Here is a 20,890-nt window from a genome sequence, read left to right as displayed (position 1 = left end):
CTGACAGAGGAATATTTAGATCTCCCACTAGTATGGTTTTACTATTTCCTTCTTGAGCTCTGCCAGTTTCTCCTTTATGAATTTGGGTGCTATGCCACTTGGTGCATACATATTGAGCAGTGTTATTTCCTCATTGTTTATACTGCCTTTAATCAGGATGTAATGACCTTCCCTGTCTTTTTTAATCATATCTATTTTTACTTTGGCTTTGTCAGAAATCATAATAGCCACTCCTGCCTTCTTTTTCTCATTTGACGCCCAAAAGATTTTGCTCAAACCCTGAACCTTAAACTTCTGTATGTCCACCCGCCTCATATGTGTTTTCTTGTAGACAACATATGGTGGGATTTTGGTTTCTAATCCACTCTGCTATTTGCTTCCGTTTTATGAGTGAGTTCATCCTATTCACATTCAGAGTTATAATCATCAGTTGTGCATTTGCTGACATTTTCAAATCCTCCCCCATTCCTACCCCTTCTCCTTAAACTATTTCCTTTAAAACCAATGGTTTGCTATTAAGACCCTATCCCTTATCCCCTCCCTTGATTAACTTCCCTTTCTACCCCCTCCCAAAAAAAAAAAAAAAAAAAAAATTTTAAAGGCCTTATGAATTCCCTCCCCCTTCTCCCCTCCCTTTTTTGACCTTCCCACTCCCCTGCTCCCCTTGGTTTATCCCTTCTGACTTTCTCAGTAGGGTTAGATAGAGTTTTTTATCCCAATGGATAATAAAGCTACTCTTCCCTCTCCGGGTTGATTACACTAAGAGTAAGGTTTGATTATTACCTCTTAATGCTCTCTTCCTCTCCTTCTTATAATAGTATTTGTCCCCTCTCCCTCCCATGCCCTCTTTGTGTGTAATAGAATATTCTATTTTCTTATTCACTCACGTTTCTCTTGGTGTTCCCTGCTATTTACCCCCTCTTTCCCATCCCCCACGCCATCTTAGATTATTTAGTGTTCCATCCTCACCCTGTGAATTATTCTTCTGATTACTATAATAGTGAATGTTATAATAGTGAATAGAGTTCACTACAGAGAATTATACATAACATTTATCTACATAGGAATACAGATAATTAGATCTCACTGAGGCCCTTAAAAAGGCAAATTTAAAAATTATAAGTTTTCTTTCTTTCCCCTCTGTATCTTATTTACCTTTTCAGGTTTCTCTCGATTTTTGTGGTTCGATGTCAAACTTTCCATTTAGCCCTGGTCTTTTCTGTGCAAATACCTGGAATTCTTCAATTTTGTTGAATGCCCATACTTTCCCCTGGAAATATATAGTCAATTTTGATGGGTAGTTGATCCGTGGTTGCAGGCCCAGCTCTCTTGCCTTTCTGAATATCGTATTCCAAGCCTTACGGTCTTTTAGCGTGGAGGCTGCCAGATCCTGTGTGATCCTGATTGGTGCTCCTTGATATTTGAACTGTCTCTTTCTGGCTTCTTGTAAGATTTTTTCTTTTGCTTGAAAGCTTTTGAATTTGGCAATAATATTTCTAACCGATTTCTTCTCTGGGTCGAATGTAGTGGGTGTTCTATGAATCCTTTCGATGTCTATATTGCCTTCTTGTTGTAGTACTTCAGGGCAATTTTGCTGAATAATTTCTTTTAGTACAGAGTCCAGGTTTCTATTAATTTCTGGTTTTTCTGGAAGACCAATTATTCTCAAATTGTCTCTTCTAGACCGGTTTTCTTGGTCTGTCACTCTCTCATTGAGATATTTCATGTTTCCTTCTATTTTTTCAGTCTTTTGACTTTGTTTTATTTGTTCTTCTTGTCTTGAGAGATCGTTAGCTTCCAATTGCTCGATTCTAGCCTTTAGGGATTGATTTTCGGCCATAATCTTCTGGAATTCCTTTTCAATCTGGTCATTTCTGGTGTTCAATTGCAGCCAGATCTCTTCCATTTTCCTCAAAATCTCAGTTTTGAACTCTTCCATAGCTTGTGAGGAGTTTTCCTTATTTGAGGAGGGTCCGGATGCTTGTTTGTTTTCCTCCTCTGTTTGCTCGGTTGTCTGGATTTTCTCTGTGTAAAAGTTGTCGAGTGTTAAGGGCTTCTTTTTCTTGTTGTTATTCTTTCTCTTTTGACTTTCCTGAGGTTGGGTAGCCATCATTAGCCCAGCAGCTTCTCAGGTTTATCCTCGTGCTCAGTGTCTGTCCGCGGTCTATTGGTACCTGAGGTCTGAGATCTGGTTTTTTCCAAGGTCAAGCCCCCTAGTGGACCCCCTTGCTTGATCCTCTGCAGGAGGTTCCTTTACAAGTCTCAGGGCGCTGCTTCCACAGTCATATACCGGTCTGCACTGGTTCCCCACTCAGGTTTTCAGAGCTTTAGTTCCTGGCTGTGTCTGCCTCCACCCACGACTCCGCCAGTGCCTGTGCGCTCTGCGCTGCGTCCACTCTCTGCCCTCGCGCTCAATAAGCTCTGGCTTATTGGGGTCCTAAATCTTGCTGCTCTCAGGAACAGGCCCCGGAGCTGCCAATGACTCGATGGGTGCCCCAAACTTGCTCTATTTCTTTTTAGCTGGCTTCAGAGCTATAGATTTTGTGTGTGGAGGGGGTGGGGGTGGGGTGGTTGCTCAGCCCGCGATTTAGTGAGAGCCCTTTATAGCCTGGAAATGTCTCGATTCCACGTACCTTCCATGCTGTGCCCTGTTGTGGGGTTCCTCCGTTCGTCTGGACTTGTTTTTATGTCCCCTTGAGGAGTTTTGTGTGTTTCAGTCAGGAGAGGTTAAGAGCTGCTTCTTACTCTGCCGCCATCTTAACCTGGAAGTCTCCTGTCTCAAATTCTTAAAAAGAACTACACACCAGCTGTCTCTTTTCCCACTTTCTCTCCTTCACATCATTTTGGCCCAGCCTTCAGTTTGCAAAGTGCTATACCAAACACTTGTGGGGAGATTCCAAGGATGTATCATTCTTGCCCTTGAAGAGCTCAGAATCTAATTGGGGGAGTCAATATTAGAACAAAAGTATGGAGAAATGAAAAAGGAATTGGAGAGAGTTCTGGATACCTTGGTCTAAGAAGGGGAGACCGACTTTTTTAGAACGAGATTGTCAAGGATAGAGGATTTATTAGCCAATATCCAGGTTCAATGCCCATCTTTTCCTCCAACACTGGTTGAGGAATCACAGACTCACACTCAGAGAATTAATGGAAAGACCCCTGACCTGTTGCAGAGGGAATGGTTCTACCCCCTGAGAAGACAGGAAATAATCTAAGAAAGGAAAGAGGCAGGGTCCTTGGGGGTGGGAGTGGGAGTGGGAGTGGCTCAGTGGGGGCAATCACCACTATCTTTTTTTTTTAAGGTTTTTTTTTTAACCCTTAACTTCTGCGTATTGGCTCATAGGTGGAAGAGTGGCAAGGGTGGGCAATGGGGGTCAAGTGACTTGCCCAGGGTCACACAGCTGGGAAGTGTCTGAGGCCGGATTTGAACCTAGGACCTCTGTCTCTAGGCCTGACTCTCAATCCACTGAGCTACCCAGCTGCCCCCTCCACTATCTTTCTCAGTTATTTTTATTCCCTTTGCTGACTCCCTCTTCTGAGAATAGAAGTGATAGGTCCAGGTCTCCTACTCCATTGATAGGATTTAGGGTTTCTGTACCCCAAGTCCCCAGCTCTTTCTTTCTCTCTTCCCCTCAGAAAGTGAACTTTAGGAATCAAAACTGTCTTTGTCCTAATTCTTTGGGTGGAACCTACTACCCCTTAACTTCCCTTCAGGAAACATTCATGGTTCCCTCCCTTCCCCCTCCACTGCCATGCCCTCTCACCAAAAAAATAAATAAATAAAATTAAAAAAAAAAAGATGTAGTTTCTGGACACTTATCAGTGAAGTGACCAAGCACAAGTTTACCTAAATCTGTCCCTTTGTACTTCCCTACTGATGGCACTACCAGCCTCCTGGTTACTCTAACAAGAAACCTCAAGGTTAAAACTTCTCTTACTCTCATTCCCCACATCCAGTCAGCTGCCAACCCTATGAATTTTACCCCCCTGCCACATCTCTACATTTGTCTCCATTTACAGTCACTACCCAAATTCATGTCCTTCCCAGTTCACTCATGAACTATTGTAATAGTTTCTTAATTGGCCTTCCGGTTCTTAGTCTCTCTCCACATTAGTCTATCTTTAACACAGCTGAAAAAATAAACTTCTAAGGCAGAAGTTTATCCATGTTACAATCCAGCTCAAACACTTTCCAGAGTTTGCTTCTAAGAATAAAATACAAACTTCTCAATCCTGTATTTAAGGCACTCCACATTCTAGTTTTAACCTCCATTTCTGACCTTATTTTGCAGCATTCTTTCCCCACTACCTCTCTTTTTTTGTCATTGGTTTATGGAACTTTATTTTTAAATTATTTTTAACCCTTACTTTTGGTCTCAGGAACAACTCTCAAACAGAAGAGCAAAGACTAGGCAAACAGTGTTAAGTGACTTGTCCAAGGTCACACAGCTAGAGTGTATCTGAGGTCAGATTTGAACCTAGGTCCTCCTGAATCCAGGTCTTCCTGCCAGGAACTTTTTACTTTTTTTACATAGCTGAAACAAAGTTTATTATGCTTCACTCTAATTTTTTCAAAACCCAGGAATTAAAATTGCGATCTCAGACAAAGCAAACAGTAAAAAAATGTGCCAAGAGACAAACAAGGAAACCACATCATAGTTTTTTCAATTTCATCAATTTATTAAAGAAAAAAGAAATTACTCATTCATTGACAGCTTGCATCATGTGTCCAGCATTATGTTAAAATGTATATTGGAATATAGATTAACTCTCTGCTCTGCTCATAAAATTTAAATTAAGATTATAAAAAATTCCATAGCTCATTTTGGAATAAAAGGGATATTTGACTTCTAATTTCCATCTTCAAGAATGGGTTATTCCTCTATTGGCATGCATCATTCTAGATGTGGGTACAAAAAGTCACCCAAGAAAGTAACTTCATAAAACTCCTGAGACCCCTGAAAACAGAGTTTTTTCTATTGACTTGAGAGAGATAGTCATTGCAATTAAGAGTTGAGCTGCAAAAAGTAAGATCCTAGAGACCTAGATAAGCAGCCTATCTAGCAAAGGAGGGGACTGCAAGAGACCTCTACAAAGGAGAAAAGACTACAAGATCCTATGGTTTCTGGAGTTGTGAATTCAATCAACTAATAAACATTTTTAAGCATCTACTACATGCCAGGCACTATTGGAACTGCTAGAGATATAAATTCAAGACAAAAGACATACAGTTCCTGTTTTTCACCCAGCTTCTTCCTATGGACACCTGTGTATTTGTGAATTTGTGGAGAAAATGTAGCTATCAACTACTTATTCACTCTGCCATCTTAGTAAATGCTTTTGCTGAAAGCTAATTGTGTCTATTAGCTGAATGTTAATGGGAAACACACCTGTGGGGGCTTGTAACCTATATTGTGTTAAGAGTAGATGCGAATAGTATATCTTCTAGAACCTGGTAGTGATAGCCACCCTCCAGATCAGTGCCATCAAACTCAAATAGAAACACATTCCTGACCTGCTACATATTGACTTAGAAAATCATAAATTAACACTACCTATGTTTTATTGTATTTTTATTTATTTTGTAAAAACATTTCTGAATTACGTTTTAATCAGGTTTTGCTTTACAAATTTAATATTTCTGCTCTAGCATCAGTGTGTTAGAGTTGGGAGAATACCTCAAGCAGAGTGCTATACAGAAATGTAATGGGATATTACTTTGGTGCCATAAGAAATGATAAATATGAAAAATAAAAAGGAGCATGGGAAGACTTCTTTGAACTTTGCAAAGAGAAGCAAGCAGAACCAGAAAAGGATATACAAAATGCCTACAAAATATAAACAACAAAGACACTAGATGTATAATAATTATAATTACCAAATGGGACCTAGTAGAAGAGTTAAGGAAATGTATCTTCTATGAGATGTTTTGGTTTTACTGAAATATTTTTTCTCCTTTTAATTTTATTTTTTATTCTTTGTAAAAAAAAATTAAGGATGGCCCATTGGTTAGGGAGAAAGGAGAAGGAAAGATTTAGAAATGAAGGTAATAGACCAAGAGTTCCCATTAATCAGCATACACTCCAGGGAAGTCAAAGATAGAAAGTTTTTCTGTTCACCAAACTATTTAAAGTGGCACTTTTTGCAGTAGGAAAGAACTGAGAACAAAGCAGATACACAGAGATTGGAGAATAGCCAAATAAATTGTGGGATCATTACAAAATGTAATGGAATATTGCTGCAACATAGGAAATGATAAAAAAAAATACTAAAAGGAATGGAAAGTCTTATGTTAAATGATTCAAAGTGATATAAATATAAGCAAGAATGCAATATGTGTATAATATATACTATAATTATATGAGATAACTTATACAGTGCTTTGCAAAGTTTAAAGTACTATATAAATGCTAGCTATTATGATTATTAATATTCCAGGTTTCTGGATGCCCATGGGACATAACCATCCTCAGACTGTGTGGCTGAGGGCCTTGATGGAGACCCTGACCTTCCTTTTCACCTGTTTTCACCAATAGAAAACTATTTTATGCCCTGCTAATCTACCTACAGCCTAGACTCATTCCCCAATGGTTAACATAGGAATTAGTATCCCAGTGATACTAAAACTCCGACTACTAAAGAACAAATTTCTCTCCCCAACCCCTACCACTTGTTCCTTCATCCTCAAGCCATTTCAGCTATTCCCACTATGCTTTCTGGAACACTTGCTCTATAATAAACATTTCCTTCGTTTTAGATCTATTCTTCTCATGATTCTTTTTCCATCTGGAACTCATGGAACCTGCTCCCTCCCTCCCGCCCCCCAAAAAACCAAGCAACAATCACAACCACCACAACAAAAACCAAACCACTATATTCCCTGCTATTCTTTCCAGTACTTGTGTTCATTGCACTAACCTGGGTGGAGGAATGAGAATACTGCTCCCTTCCCATTGTCTCTTCTTTTTATTGCCATTACTCAGCAGCTTCCTCCTTTGAGGTTCATCTGACCAAATCTATCATTCAATAAAAAAATGTGTATTGGCTCCAAGACAGAAGAGTGGTAAGGGTAGGCAATGGGGGTCAAGTGATAGCTGGGAAGTGTCTGAGGCCAGATTTGAACCTAGGACCTCCTGTCTGTAGGCCTGACACTCAATCCACTGAGCTACCCAGCTGCCCCCTTTCCAATTATATTTTAATCTGGTTCCCATCATTCAGGAGAGTTGTGAGTCATATGCTGCCTTTGGGCATGGTTTGACACTTCTGCTTTTGAGAAACAACTTATCAGCATAGCTGTTGGCCACATTACCCTCCATGACACACCAACCTACCATTTTACTCTACTCCTCCCTTTCCAGTCTCAGCCAGTAGAGAGTCTTGAAGCTCTCCGCCCATTCCTTCAACTTTAGGTAATATACATTGCCTACCAAGTTTCCATGGCAACATCTTTGTAGGAAAGACAATTTCATTCAAGTGTCAAGAAAGAGTTTTTTCGGTTTTTTGTTATATTGTACTATAAAAAATAATGAATGGACCAGTTTCAGAGAAACCTAAAAAGACCTATAATGAGCTGGGAAGTAAGGGAAGTAAGAAGAACCAAGGAAACAATTTATACAATATCTACAGTATTGGAAAGGCAAACAATTTTGAAAGAGATAAGAACTCTGATACAAACAATGACCAACCACAATTCCAGAGAACTCATGATGAAACACACACATGTACATATAGTACATATGTATTGTCCATTTTTTCAGTCATGTCTGATTCTTTTTTACCTCATTTGGGGTTTTTTGGGGAAAGATACTAGAGTAGTTTGCCATTTTCTTCTCCAGCTCATTTTATAGATGAGGAAACTGAGTCAAACAGGATTAAGTAATTTGCCCAGGGTTATACTGCTAGTAAATGTCTGAGGTTGGATTTAAACTCAGGAACATGTCTTCCTGATTCCAAACCTAGTGCACCAACCACCTAGCTGCCTGTACTGTGAGAGTACAATCTATATCTATATTATATATGTATATGTGTTTATATGTATTACATATACATATGTGCATGTGTATATACATATATAACACAAACTAAAGATCCCTCTCTAAGTTGCGGAATATTTATTTTGCTTCTGAAGTCCCTTCTCTTTTATATATACACACACATATATATGTGACATTTACATATATAGATATATACACCATTTGAACTCTGAGACCATGATTCTCCAAGTGTATTTATGTGTGTATCTATAAATACCTGAATATGATACGATTAATGCAGGCAATCTTTTTGCTAGACTATATATATTTGTAGTAGATTTTGTTTTTCTTGCTTTCTCAATTTGGAGTTGAAAATAAAATAAATTTTTTTAAAAAGGAAGAAACTTCCTCAATCAATGCAAATGAGCACCTTCTCTATACTTTATAATCTTCTAGAGTTGCCTGAGGACAATGAGAGGCTGGATGACTCATACAGGATCACACAGCCAGTAAGTAGGTGTTAGAAGTAGGATGGGAACCTAAGACATACTGATTCCAAGGCAAGTTCTCTCTCAATTACACTATACTGCTTCTCTGCAAGAAGTTTAACTGATGTAAATTAGTCACTAAATGGAGGACAAGATAGCTTAGAAACCATCTCCCCTGGTTGGTACTGGCAGGCTCAAAGAGCCTCAAGCTTATTACTTTGCTGATCTGAATGACTGAGTTGGTTCACCTGCTACTGGGTCTGATGAAGTAGGTTTTTCTGCCACTGGCCTGCTGCCAGGCTGGGCCAAGCAGGTCACTTGGTCAAGGGGCTGCTGCTACCCCACTAAGCTGAGCAAACTGTCAAACTGTTCTCACGGTATGGCTTCTCTGCTAGACAGATTCACTGAACTCCCTGGATACAATGAGAAGCTTCAGTCTTTGACCATCTTCTCTGGCTCAGTTGTGTGGCAGGAGCCTTGTCTCTTAGACTCCCTCAGAGATCTTTCAGCTTCTAGGTGGGAGATGGGAGAGGTCTAGTTCCTCAGTATTGGTAATCCATTCCAATTCATTTGGTTACTCTTCCCAAGTTCTTTTTGGGGCCTTTTATAGATGAATGACTAGGTACATGACACTGTCTATACTATTTCCTATTCAAGCTTCAGACCCCTTTATAAGGTTTGGAATGCTTTATTTTGCATCTCAAATCTTTCTTCTTTAGATTTTTTGTGTTTTTATCTGTTTTTTTTTAAATCAACATTACCTTCCCACCCCCAATCCCGAATGAATCCCAAATAAAATCAAAACTAGTATGATCAATCAAATATATATGGTCAATTAAAACAAATTTCCACATTGACCATATGAAAAAAAGTCCTATTCTGTATAGCTCTCTATCCACTAAGTCACTTAGCAGTCCCATTTTCATTTTCTTAAGGCCATTAATGCTATTCTTGGGCTTTGTTTAAGTTTACCATGATGATGATAGAAGGAATACATGTATTATTTCCCCATCTTTGAATGTAGGCAGTTTTATCTTTGTTTAGTTCCTTCTCATTCGTTTTTCATTGATGCTTATCTTTTTACATTTCTCTTTTCTTCCCATTTCTACCCATCTCTGATCTTTTCACCAAGAATGCTTGGATGTCTTCTATTCAATTAAATCCACTTTTTCCTTGTAGTATTATAATCAGTTTTGCTAAGGAAGTCATTCTTGGCTGTAAGCTCATATCTTTTGCCTTCTAGAATGTAGTGTTCAAGATGTTTGCTCTTTTCTAATGTTGTTCAGTCTATGTCTTATTCTGGTTGGGGTGATATGAGTTGTTCTGTGGTTCTACTTCATTCCATATCACATCATACAAGTCTTCCCAAGTTTCTCATCATCCATCATCTCAACTATCCTGCTGAAAGCATGAAGAATGCATTTTTAAAAACCCATACTTTCTGTCTTAGAATCTAGAACTTACTTAGAAACACTAAGTATTGGTTCCAAGGCAGAAGAGTGGCAAGGGCTAGGCAGTTGGGGTTAAGTGATTTGCCGAGGACCACACAACTACATATGAACCTAGGACCTCCAATGTCCAGGCCTGGGGATCTATCCATTAAGCCACTTAGATGCCCTGAGAATGTGTCATTATGCCTGTCGAAGTTTGATGCCTTATGGATTCAATTTGGTGTTGATTATATTATGCTCCTAGTGGATCGCAAGATCCTATTGTTAAATTTTCAACTTGACTATTTACACCTCCAAATTTGCCAAAGGACACAAATTAGGGCCTGAGTTTTTCTTTTATGGATTATGTCTAGACTTAAGAAAGTGACAGAAAGAAATATTAACCCCGCCTCTCCCCTGATGATTGTTAAGTTTACCAATGGTACCGCTCCTTTCAGTTATATGAAGACCTTCCTGTCCTTGGAACTGACTGGTACTGACGTGCTAATTATTCTCTTTCACTTTGGAGTGCTAGGATTTCTCTAGGTTTTCCCAACCTACTGACCCAGCCCCTTTTCACAGATCACCCAACCTTCTTTTGCATGGCTTAGATAAGAGCTACTGTTGTTACAGAAAAGGAGGCGTGCCTTGACCTGGGGCCTCACCCTCTCTGGAGACTAGACAGCGAAACCACCCCGAATCAGACTTTCTCTCCACTAGTCGGGCGGTTCAGGTTCCCATTTCAGCACTAGTGCTTTCCCGCTCAGCTGTGGTGGAGGGTTGGGGGGTACAGAGTGTAAGTAGTGGGGGGCCACAGTTTCAGGTGTGCGCCTGCCTACAACGCACTCTTGGTGGGTGAAGGTGCCGCCCCTTGCCCCTTGCTCTCTTTCCTCCTGTCCCTGCTTACCCGGTAAAACCACGAGTTAGGTTGCGTCAGCCAGGTCTCAACCTTCGGGGCTGTGCGTCCGCCTTCCACTCGACCACCTAGTTGATCCCGGTATGGCCCGCCGAGTCGAGCCCCCAGATGGGGGCTGGGGATGGATCGTGGTTCTTTCAGCCTTTTTCCAGTCCGCTCTGGTGTTTGGGGTGCTGAAATCTTTCGGCGTCTTCTTCTTGGAGTTCATGGCAGCTTTCGAAGAGCCAGCGGCACGGGTCTCTTGGATCACCTCGATTGGGATAGCGGTGCAGCAGTTTGGGAGTACGGAGGCCAGAGGCAATGCCATGGTCGCGGGGGAGGGAAAGGGGCTAAATGCCTGCTTCTCCGAGGGGAGGTTGGGCAAGAGTTTGAGGTCCTTGGCTCATCTCCGAAAAACTTGCAGTCTGCAGCTCCCCTCCCTCCACATCCCCAGGCCCTGTGGGCAGTGCCCTGAGTACACGGTTTGGCCCCCGGCCTGTGGTGATGGCAGGGGGTATCTTGGCTGCCCTGGGAATGATGTTGGCCTCATTTGCGACCTCCTTGACGCATCTCTACCTTAGCATCGGCCTGATCTCGGGTAATTATGTGTGATGGTAGGGGCCAGGGAAGCTGGGCAAGGGAGATTGCCTGAGTCTTTCTTCAGGGGGCTCTGGATCCTATGTTCTCCCTTTCTGTCTTCCTTTGAAGGAGAGGGCCAGGACCTAACAAGAAGGCTTCCTGGGTCCCCAAGGGAAGGAGGAGAATCAGGAATTAAGAGTCTGGAATGTCTTGGCCCCCAAAACAAAACAAAACAATGTTAAGGGGTATACATGCCTCAATCTGCTAAGTTTTTACCTCTTTTTTTTTTTTTTTCTTTCCTGGTAGGCTCTGGCTGGGCCCTGACCTTCACCCCTACCCTGGCCTGTCTCTCCAGATATTTTTCTCGGAGGCGTTCACTGGCCACAGGATTAGCATTGACTGGCATAGGTCTCTCTTCCTTTGCCTTTGCTCCATTCTTCCAGTGGCTTATCACCTATTATGCATGGCGAGGTGCCCTTCTCTTGGTAGCTGCTCTCTCCTTACACCTCTTGGCCTGTGGGGCCCTCCTTCGCCCCCTCAGACTGGCAGAAGACCCTTCTGTGGGAGGCCCGATGGCTCAGCTGACCTCTCTGCTCTGCCATGGCCCCTTCCTATGTTATACCACTGCCCTCACTCTAATCAATGCTGGGTACTTTATCCCCTACGTTCACCTTGTGGCACATACCCAGGACTTGGGATGGGATCCCCTGCCTGCAGCCTTCCTCCTGTCTTTGGTGGCTGTGGCAGATCTGTTAGGGCGCGTGTTCTCTGGGTGGCTGGGGGATATATGCCCAGGGCCTATGGCCCGGCAGCTGGCACTGTGGTCTTTTCTGACAGGGATGGCATTAGCCCTGCTCCCTGTGGCACAGGAACCCTCAGTCCTCATGGCCCTGGTTGTGGTCTATGGTTTTACTGCAGGGGCCTTGACCCCTGTGGCTTTCTCAGTCCTGCCTGAACTTGTTGGAATTGGAAGAATATACAGCGGCCTAGGGCTCTTACAACTGGTAGAGAGCACCGGGGGACTTTTGGGGGCACCATTGTCAGGTAAGAGGGCTAAGAGGGCCATTACTAGAGTCACTAAGGAAAGAGGGAGTTGGTGAATACCTTTATCTCTGGGAAAAATATAGACTAGTGAAGAGAAAGGTTAGTAGGAAAATCTGAGCATAACCCTTGAGTTCTGATGACGCATGTGCTTTTTTTTATTATTATTATTATTTTTTTTTTAAATTTTAAACCCTTAACTTCTGTGTATTGACTTATAGGTGGAAGATTGGTAAGGGTAGGCAATGGGGGTCAAGTGACTTGCCCAGGGGACGCATGTGCTTTTTGAAGGAACTAACCAGGGATTAAAGTGCTCTTGACCTTTTCCTTTCTGACTCTTGTCCTGGGTGCTGACTGCAGATTTGATCAAAGTCCTGGGACTGGAAGAAAAGCTAGATGCCATTAGCTGCAAGTATTGCCTGCATCCAGTTAATAGTTAATGGGAGCAAGCAATGTGAACAGAAAGAATTGGATAGTAGATATGATGGAATTGTTTTAGTCCTGCTTCATTCCAAGCACCTTTTGTATTCTGGATAAGGAGTTAGCCCTAGGATTTTCCATCTGCATTGTCCTATGCAGAGACAGGGGAATGACTCTAATGATACTAACTGGGAGTTTTAAATTATCTACCTTATAAGCTTGAGAAATGGTGATTAGAAAGTTGCTAATTAACCCCTTGTTCAGAATGGATTCTAACTTACCTTTCCCTCGTTTCTCTTTCTCTTCTCTCTCCTAGGCTATCTCCGAGATTTGACCGGCAGCTACACAGTTTCCTTTGTAGTGGCTGGAGCCTTCCTTCTCAGTGGGAGCCTGATACTCCTTACCCTCCCTGGTTTCTTCTCCTGCTTCTTCCTGCCTTCTGCCACAGAACAGAATTCTGGGAGAAAATCATTGGAAGTCAAAGTCTCTCTCCAAAGTGCTGAGTATAGAGAAGGAAGCCCAGAGGCCCAAGAGCCCTAACTTAGATCAGGTTCCAGCATCTCCTCACCTTCACTTTCTCTCCATGACCTTAGTTATTTATATCTGCCTCTCTGGGCCTGCTTAGGAGTTGATGATATGTCCAAGATTTTGTGTTTCTTAAGCTCCCTTTTGTTGCTTTGTGATAATTCTTCTCTCCTTCCTTTCCACCCTCCTGTTGTCTCCAAGGCTCAAAAGACCACATGAGTTCAGAACCCTTTACTGTTTTTCTTCCCCTTCCCTCCATTACCAGTCTCAAGCTATGGATCAAAGACCCATGGCAAAGACCTGTTTGATGATTTTGATTTGGCCTCGGATAGCTAACCTCTTTGAGATTCCCAATTCAGGTCAGAGATAAATTAAGATGAGTACATAGATGAGGTCATGGACCTGGCTACTTACAAGATACCTTGTTTATCCTCTCTCAGATGCTGGGACTTTGCTCTCTGTACTATTATTTGCCACCTCTTTGTCAGAGGAAGGACAAAAAACTTGAGAGGAAAGATTGAGGGCTGTCAATGGGATCCCTGGTTCCCTCAAGTCCTAGGAGAAGGTAAATTGCAGGCTATGTCAAAGGTCCTAGTGGAGAAAGAAGATGAAGATGGGAAGGGAACAGGGGGAAGTCCTGTACATGTCTAAGGTCCTGTTCAGAGATCAGGGTAGGGACATATGTATCCTCATCATTCTCCTCAGTCAAAACCAAGGTACCTTTCCTTGGTACTACTCAAGTAGGGGTGGAGGGGAGGCCAACCTCCTAGGGAGGTCTACTTGTCAGGGAGAATAAAGGAAACCTGCCTTATTCCTCAGACTTGTCTCCCTCAATTTGGGGGTTTCCTGGATCCTAATATCTGACATCCTAGCATCTCCCATCCCTCCTTTCCCTCCCACTTATAATTTCCTCAACTTTCTAGATTGTTTAAGGGGTTCGAACATGAATGAAAAGGAGATTGGCAGTAACTTTATTTGTTAGGAAAAGGGAAAGAAAGAGAAGTCAACAAGTAGTGTTTGGGATGGGATGGGGATTTCTTGGGGAGGCCAAGGCACTCTCAGGTGAGGGAAGGAGCTCTCCCTGCTCAGGAGGAGGGTTTGAGGGAAGAGGGGTAGGATGACAGGGAGGCAGGGCCCCAGGGAGTGCCAGGTAGACCAAGCTGCCAGAGAGGATGAAGGAGCCACAGATAAGAAAGGAAGCCTTAAAATCACCTGTCACATCCCGGAGAAAACCTATGGAACAGGAGAGAAGAGGCATTGGGAGGTTAAAAACTTATCTTCCTAAGGGAAGGTAGAAACTCAGGAGGATAAAAAGGGCAGGATTATCCTGTATGCCTGACTCCCTTACCTGAAAGTGGTGGGCCCAGGAGCCCTCCCAAGCTCATCAGCATCATCACCAGCCCTGTGGCCTGTAAGATGTTCCCAAGTCCTACAAGACCAGGGAGGACACCAAACACCAGTGGAGCAAATGCACCTGCGCTCATCCCATAGGCTCCTGCTGCTGCCAGTAGGGGTCCCCCCCACCCTTCTTCTTGTTCCTGCACCAGCCCCACTGCTACCAGCCCCAGCCCAGTCAGTGTCCCAGTTATGGCCAACAACCTCGGAAGAGGGATCCAGCCATAGTCTGCCAGCCACCCAGAGACCAGTCGGGTTCCTGCATCCCCCACTGCTGCCCCAGCAACCACCAGAGCTGCCCCATATCCTCCAAGCCCAAGATCCAAGGCATGGGGGGCAAGGTGCACATAAGGAATGAAATAACCAGCCCCAACCAGGGTTGTCCCCAGTGCAAACACAGCAAAGACAGGGTGAGTGAACAGGGTGAGTCCAAGAGCATTGAGAGGACTCTGAGGTGGGGTATTAGGATCTCCAGAGAGGGACAAAGGCCGAAGCAGGGCTCCACAGGGTATGAGGTGGAGGGTGGTGGCCCCAAGCAGGAGCAGGGCACCTCGCCAGCCAAAGGCGTCAAGGAGAAGCTGCAGCACTGGGGCCAACAGCAAGGAGGCCACCCCATTGCCAGTCAAGGCTAGCCCCACAGCCAGGACCCTGCGCCTGGAGAAGTATCGAGAGACGGTACCCAGGGCTGGGGCAAACACCAGAGCCCAACCGGAGCCTACAGAAAAGAGGACAGCTGAAGTCAATAACCCAAGCCTTACTGCCTTTGAGGACCCAGGCTTCTTGCCTTTACCTCCCTCTCTCCCAAGATCCCACTGTCACAAGGAATGCAGGTACCCCACTTCCCTCCCTTTCCCACCTCACCTGCCAAGAGGCCAAGACCAAGATAGAGGTGCAGGAGGCTGTTGGCAAAGGCAGAGAGAATGAAGCCCAGGGAAGTGATGATGCCTCCAACCATCACCACAGGACGTGCCCCCCATCGGGTACTCAGAGCACTCCCCACTGGACCTGGAAGAGATGGAGATTATAGTCAGTTCCAGGAGGCCCTGCTTCTGCTTGGTTTCTACCTTGCAAGGTGCCCCCACCCTCACCTCCTCCCCCAAGCCAACCCCTCTATGAGGCTCACCTTTCTGCTCTGCATCCACCCACTTTTGTCCTCTAGGCTAATAGCTAGATTAGCTCTTTGACCCTCTTCTTAGCAATATCCTCTGATGTATTTTGGGGGCTACAATTTTGTCCCTACTGAATCCTTAAAATCATCTGTTTCCCCTCCCCCCATCCCTGCTTGCTTAGGACCCTCCTCACTGGCAGCTTGCTGCACAGCCAGAGCTATGGCGCTGACCCACGAAGTGTCTTGGGTACTTCGGTCAAAGTACTCTGCGAAGGCAGGAAGGGCAAGTCCCAAAGAGCGGAGCAGCCCATAGGAGAGCCCATTCACCACAAATGCAGACCCTGCTACCACCCAGCCCCAGCCTCCATCAGGGGGCCTGGCCAGTGAGGGAGGCATCATCCCCTGTTGGGATAGAAATAAGGAAATGAGAAAAAAGACAGCAGGGGAGGAATGCAGAGGATCATGAGGACCCCACCTCTCTCCCTCCCTCTGCCTCCCTCCCCTCACACAACACACACACACACACACACACACACACACACACACACACACACACCTATCTCTGGTGTCTGTCTTGACTCCTTAAAGACCAGGCATCAGGACTTGCCTCCTTCCATTCTTCCCATAACAGAACACCCCTGGGTTCATAAGGAAGTTAGAGAAGAATGGGGTGGGTGAAGAGGGATTGCTGGCTCCTTTTAGTAAGAATGAGGAGTAAAAAGAATGAGTTGGGAGAGATTTAGGGACCCAGATGACAGAAGAGCCTTCCCCAAACAACATTTCCATCCTTCAATCCTAGGGTATTCAAGGGTATTATATCCTTTTCTCCTCACTTACCTTCAGTGTCGTCTGTTTAGGGAGGGAGAGGGCAAAGATGACCCCCTTCCCACTTCTGACAGGAGGAGAAAAGCCTAGAAAAGAGAAGAGAGCAACAGAACTGAGTTTCAACAGGTTCTCTCTCTGTAAACAGAAATTACCCTGAGGGACCAAAGCCACCTGGGCAAAGAGAAGGAAAGAGAAGGCACAGCAGAGGGCAGGGGTGGGGGTGAACCAGGGCTGCTAGCCAATCACAGGAGAAAAACAAGAAGTCTAGGAGTTGAATCCCACGGAGATTGAATTACCTCTCTTGTAGGGGAGGGAAATCCTTTCCAGTTTCTCATATATCCAGTCACCTGCTCTGTCTCAGCAATGGAGTAGAGTGACTTACAAAGCTCACTTTGGTCCAGGAGTAGACATAGATTGGTAAAACTGTCAGAGCTAGGAATGACCCTTGAAGTAAACTTTAATTCTAATACCTTTATTTAGAATAGAAGAAGGAGGCAACTAGGTGGTTCAGTGGATTGAAAGCTAGGCCTAGAGATAGAAAGACTTGAGTTCAATTCTGACCTCAGATACTTCCAACCTGTGTGACTTGGGCAAGTCACTTAACCCCCATTGCCTAGCCCTTATCACTCTTCTGCCTTGGAACCAAAACATACTATTGATTCTAAGATGGAAGGTAAGGGGGGAAGAAGAAGAAGAAGAAGAAGAAGAAGAAGAAGAAGAAGAAGAAGAAGAAGAAGAAGAAGAAATAGAAGAAGAAGAAGCAGAAGAAATAGAAGAAGAAGAAGCAGAAGAAGAAGAAGCAGAAGAAGCAGAAGAAAAAGAAACTGAAGCCTACTGGAAATATTACATCATTCTAGGGGTCAAGACTAGAATCAGGCTTCTAATGATCAGCTCAGGAGTGGGTAAAGTCCAGGCATCAACAGCAAATCAATTACCTTTATTGTTATTCCACTCAACATTCTGCATGAATGATAAAGTGGTCGCAGATGAGTAGGAAAAAATGTTCTCCTATTCTGGAAATACACATAGAGAGCAAAGCAGTGAAAAGCATCATTTCATCATTCTTCATATTGAAATGTCTTTTTTCCACTTTCCAATCTCCTCCTCCTTAACACCCTCCACCCCAATAGAACCATAATAGAACCATAGCCTTAAAGCATTTTCAATATCATCTAGCAAAACCTGCTTCCCAAACCCTTTGTCCAGTTTATAGACAAGGAAATCTAATCCATCAGGAAAATGTTTTGTTCAGTCTCAGGGAACCATCTCCCTTTCTCCATCAGAAACTACCAACCTTTTTTTTTTTTTTAAATTAAAAAAGAATTTTTATTATTATCAACTTGACAAAAATCAATAAACATGAGCTTTCTTTAAACAATGAACAGATAAATAGGATCACATATGACATAATTTTGTTATGTACAGCTTGGTTTTTTAAAAAGGATACATCGTTTAATAAAGTGATTTCCTTTGGAACTTCCTTCACATCTCTCTCTCTCTCTCTCTCTCTCTCTCTCTCTCTCTCTCTCTCTCTCCCCCCCCTCACTCTTTCTTCCCCCACACTTTTTAAAATAAGTTTTTATTTGTATGTTTTATTTTTATATACCCTCCCCCTCTCAATATATTTTTAATATACCCTCCCATGTGACAAATAGTATTTTTAGAAAGGAAAAAAATCATTGATTGATACATCAAAAAAGTTTGGGGACAACTAGGTAGCACAGTGGATAAAGCAATAGGCTTGGAGTCAAGAGGACTTTAAATCTGGCCTCAGACATTTCTTAGTTGTGTGACCCTAGGCAAGTCACTTAACCCCAATTGCTACTCTTCTGTCTTAGACCTACAGAAGGTAAGAGTTATTTGTTTGGTTTATTTTTAAGCTCCAAAATATGAACAATGTGTAACACCTGTGAACCTCTGTCTCCACAAAGGGGTAGATTGGAAGTGTCTTTCCTTACCTCTTCATTTAAGTCCTAATTGATCTTTGTAATTTTGTTACATTTACTTTTGGCTTTTTTGTGTGTCATTTAGAATGTTTTAGTCATTGTATATAATGTTTCCTTGGATCTACTCACTTCACTATGTATCAATTCATATAGCTCTTTCCATGCTTTTATGCGTTCATCAAATACATCAATTATTACAGCACAGTGATATTCCATTACATGAATATACCACAATTTGTTTAGTCATTTGCCAAATAATGGGCATCTACTTTGTTTTAAATTCTTAGCTATCACAAAAAGTGCTGCTATAAATATTTTGAAGTTTATGGGAATTTTTTTCTTCTCAATGACTTTCTCTGGAGTATAAATTCAGTAATGGAGTCTCTGGTTCAATGGGTATGAGCAATTTATCTTATCATTTTATTTTCATTATTTCAAATTTCTTTCAAAATTGTTTGTACCATTTTAAAGCTCCACCAACAATGTATTAATATGTCTACCTCATGGGGGGCAGCTGGGTAGCTCAGTAGATTGAGAGTCAGGCCTAGAGACTAGTCCTAGGTTCAAATCCGGCCTCAGACACTTCCCAGCTGTGTGACCCTGGGCAAATCACTTGACCCCCATTGCCCACCCTTACAACTCTTCCACCAAGGAGCCAATACACAGAAGTTAAGGGTTTAAAAAAAATATGTCTATCTTTTCCACAACCCCTCTAAAACTGACTACTGGCATTTTTTGTCATTTATACCAATTTTCAGAGTATGAAGTGAAACCTCAGTGTTGTTCTGATTTACATTTTCTTATTATTGTGATTTGCAGAATTTTATACATATTGTGAATACTTTGCAATTCCTTTGAGAACTATTTTTTCATATCTTTTAACCATTTATCTGTTGGGGAATTGCTATTAGTCTTATATGAGCAGCAAAGTTGCACAGTAGATAGAGCCCTAGGCCTGAAATCAGGATGTCTTATCTTCATGAGTTAAAATATAGCCTTGGATGCATACTAGCGATCTGAAAATGGGTAATTTTTTTTAATCTTATTTCTTTAATTATTTAATTTATTAATTTTGAATATTTTTACCTAGTTACATGATTCATGTTCTTTCCCTCCCTTCCTCTCTCCCTCCTCCCATAGCCAATGAGCAATTCCACTGGGTTTTACATGTATCATCAATCAAAACCTATTTCCATATTATTAATATTTGCAATAGAGTGATCCTTTGGTCTATATCCCCATTGAACCACGTTTTTCTTCTGTGTTTCTACTCACACAGTTCTTGATGTGGATGTGAACAGCGTTCTTTCTCCTAAGTTCCTCAGAATTGTCCTGGATCATTGCTTTGCTGCTAGTAGAGAAGTCCATTATGTTCGATTGTGCCACAGTGTATTCTTCTCTGCATACAACATTCTCCTGGTTCTGCTCCTTTCACTCTGCATCAATTCCTGGAGGTCATTCCAATTCACATGGAATTGCTCCAGCTCATTATTCCTTTTAGCACAATAGCATTCTATCACCAACAGATACCACAACTTGTTTAGTCATTCCCCAATTGAAGGGCATACCCTCATTTTCCAATTTTTTTGAATGGGCAACTCTTTAAACCCTGTTTGTCACAATCTGTCAAATGAGCTGGTGAAAGAAATAGCAAACCACACGGTCTTTGCCAAGAAAACCCCAAATGGTTCAGGAAGGAGTATGAAACAACTGAACAAGAATTATTTTTATATATTTATTAATTGTTTGTATATCTTGGCTACCAAACTCTTATCAGAGAAATCTGATACAAAATTTTTTTTTTCACATTTCACCCCTTCTCTTTTTATCCCAGGTACATTAACATTGTTGTGCTAAAGCTTTACAGTTTCAAGTTCCCTCTTCTGTTGTAAACACAGTATTATGTTCCTTTACTTACTTTAATCTTTTTTTAAGGAGGCCCTGCTCCCCCTGGCTCTCTTCCCCAGATCTCTGATCCCTTCTTCTCATTTGATGAATCTTTTCCTTTGGGGTTTTATTTATTAGTTTATTTTTCTTACCTGCTTTTATCTAGTTATATATTTCTTTCCTCTCTTTTTCTCTCTCAGAGAGAAAAAATGGATTCCCTCTTCCTCTCTGCCTCTTCAGCTAGGCCTATTCTTTAGTTCTGAAGTGAATGTTTTAACCCAGTGAGCATTCATCAATGGAACTCCCTACCACCTCCAAAGTAAGATTTCCTTCCTTTCCCTTCACTTTTTAATCTTTCAAAAATACCCACCCACCCAC

The 20,890-nt window shown here is 42.4% G+C and overlaps 2 protein-coding genes across 3 annotated transcripts; one reads left to right on the top strand and one right to left on the bottom strand.

Annotated features, from left to right (window-relative positions):
• The first annotated feature begins 10,629 nt into the window (after positions 1–10,629).
• Positions 10,630–14,169, top strand: SLC16A13 (solute carrier family 16 member 13). 2 transcript variants are annotated; one of them, XM_044673075.1, is made up of 5 exons: positions 10,630–11,089; positions 11,241–11,384; positions 11,672–11,773; positions 12,203–12,409; positions 13,143–14,169. In XM_044673075.1, the coding sequence occupies exons 1-5, from the start codon at positions 10,891–10,893 to the stop codon at positions 13,364–13,366; spliced, it is 876 nt and encodes a 291-aa protein (XP_044529010.1). In that variant the 5' UTR covers positions 10,630–10,890; the 3' UTR covers positions 13,367–14,169. The 2 variants fall into 2 exon arrangements, with proteins under 2 accessions (XP_044529010.1, XP_044529009.1); XM_044673074.1 differs by having other exon boundaries at positions 11,672–12,409.
• Positions 14,170–14,299: 130 nt separating this feature from the next.
• On the bottom strand, positions 14,300–16,372 carry SLC16A11 (solute carrier family 16 member 11). The gene is made up of 4 exons (XM_044673073.1): positions 16,049–16,372; positions 15,608–15,751; positions 14,700–15,461; positions 14,300–14,584 (listed from the first exon to the last, which is right to left on the bottom strand). The coding sequence occupies exons 1-4, from the start codon at positions 16,251–16,253 to the stop codon at positions 14,355–14,357; spliced, it is 1,341 nt and encodes a 446-aa protein (XP_044529008.1). The 5' UTR covers positions 16,254–16,372; the 3' UTR covers positions 14,300–14,354.
• Positions 16,373–20,890: the final 4,518 nt, after the last annotated feature.

The sequence above is a fragment of the Gracilinanus agilis genome, chromosome 4 (genome assembly GCF_016433145.1).
Source record: "Gracilinanus agilis isolate LMUSP501 chromosome 4, AgileGrace, whole genome shotgun sequence".
NCBI classification, from domain to species: Eukaryota; Metazoa; Chordata; class Mammalia; order Didelphimorphia; family Didelphidae; genus Gracilinanus; species Gracilinanus agilis.
The sequence above is the reverse complement of the archived record's forward strand: the minus strand, read 5'-3'. Positions and strand labels throughout refer to the sequence as shown.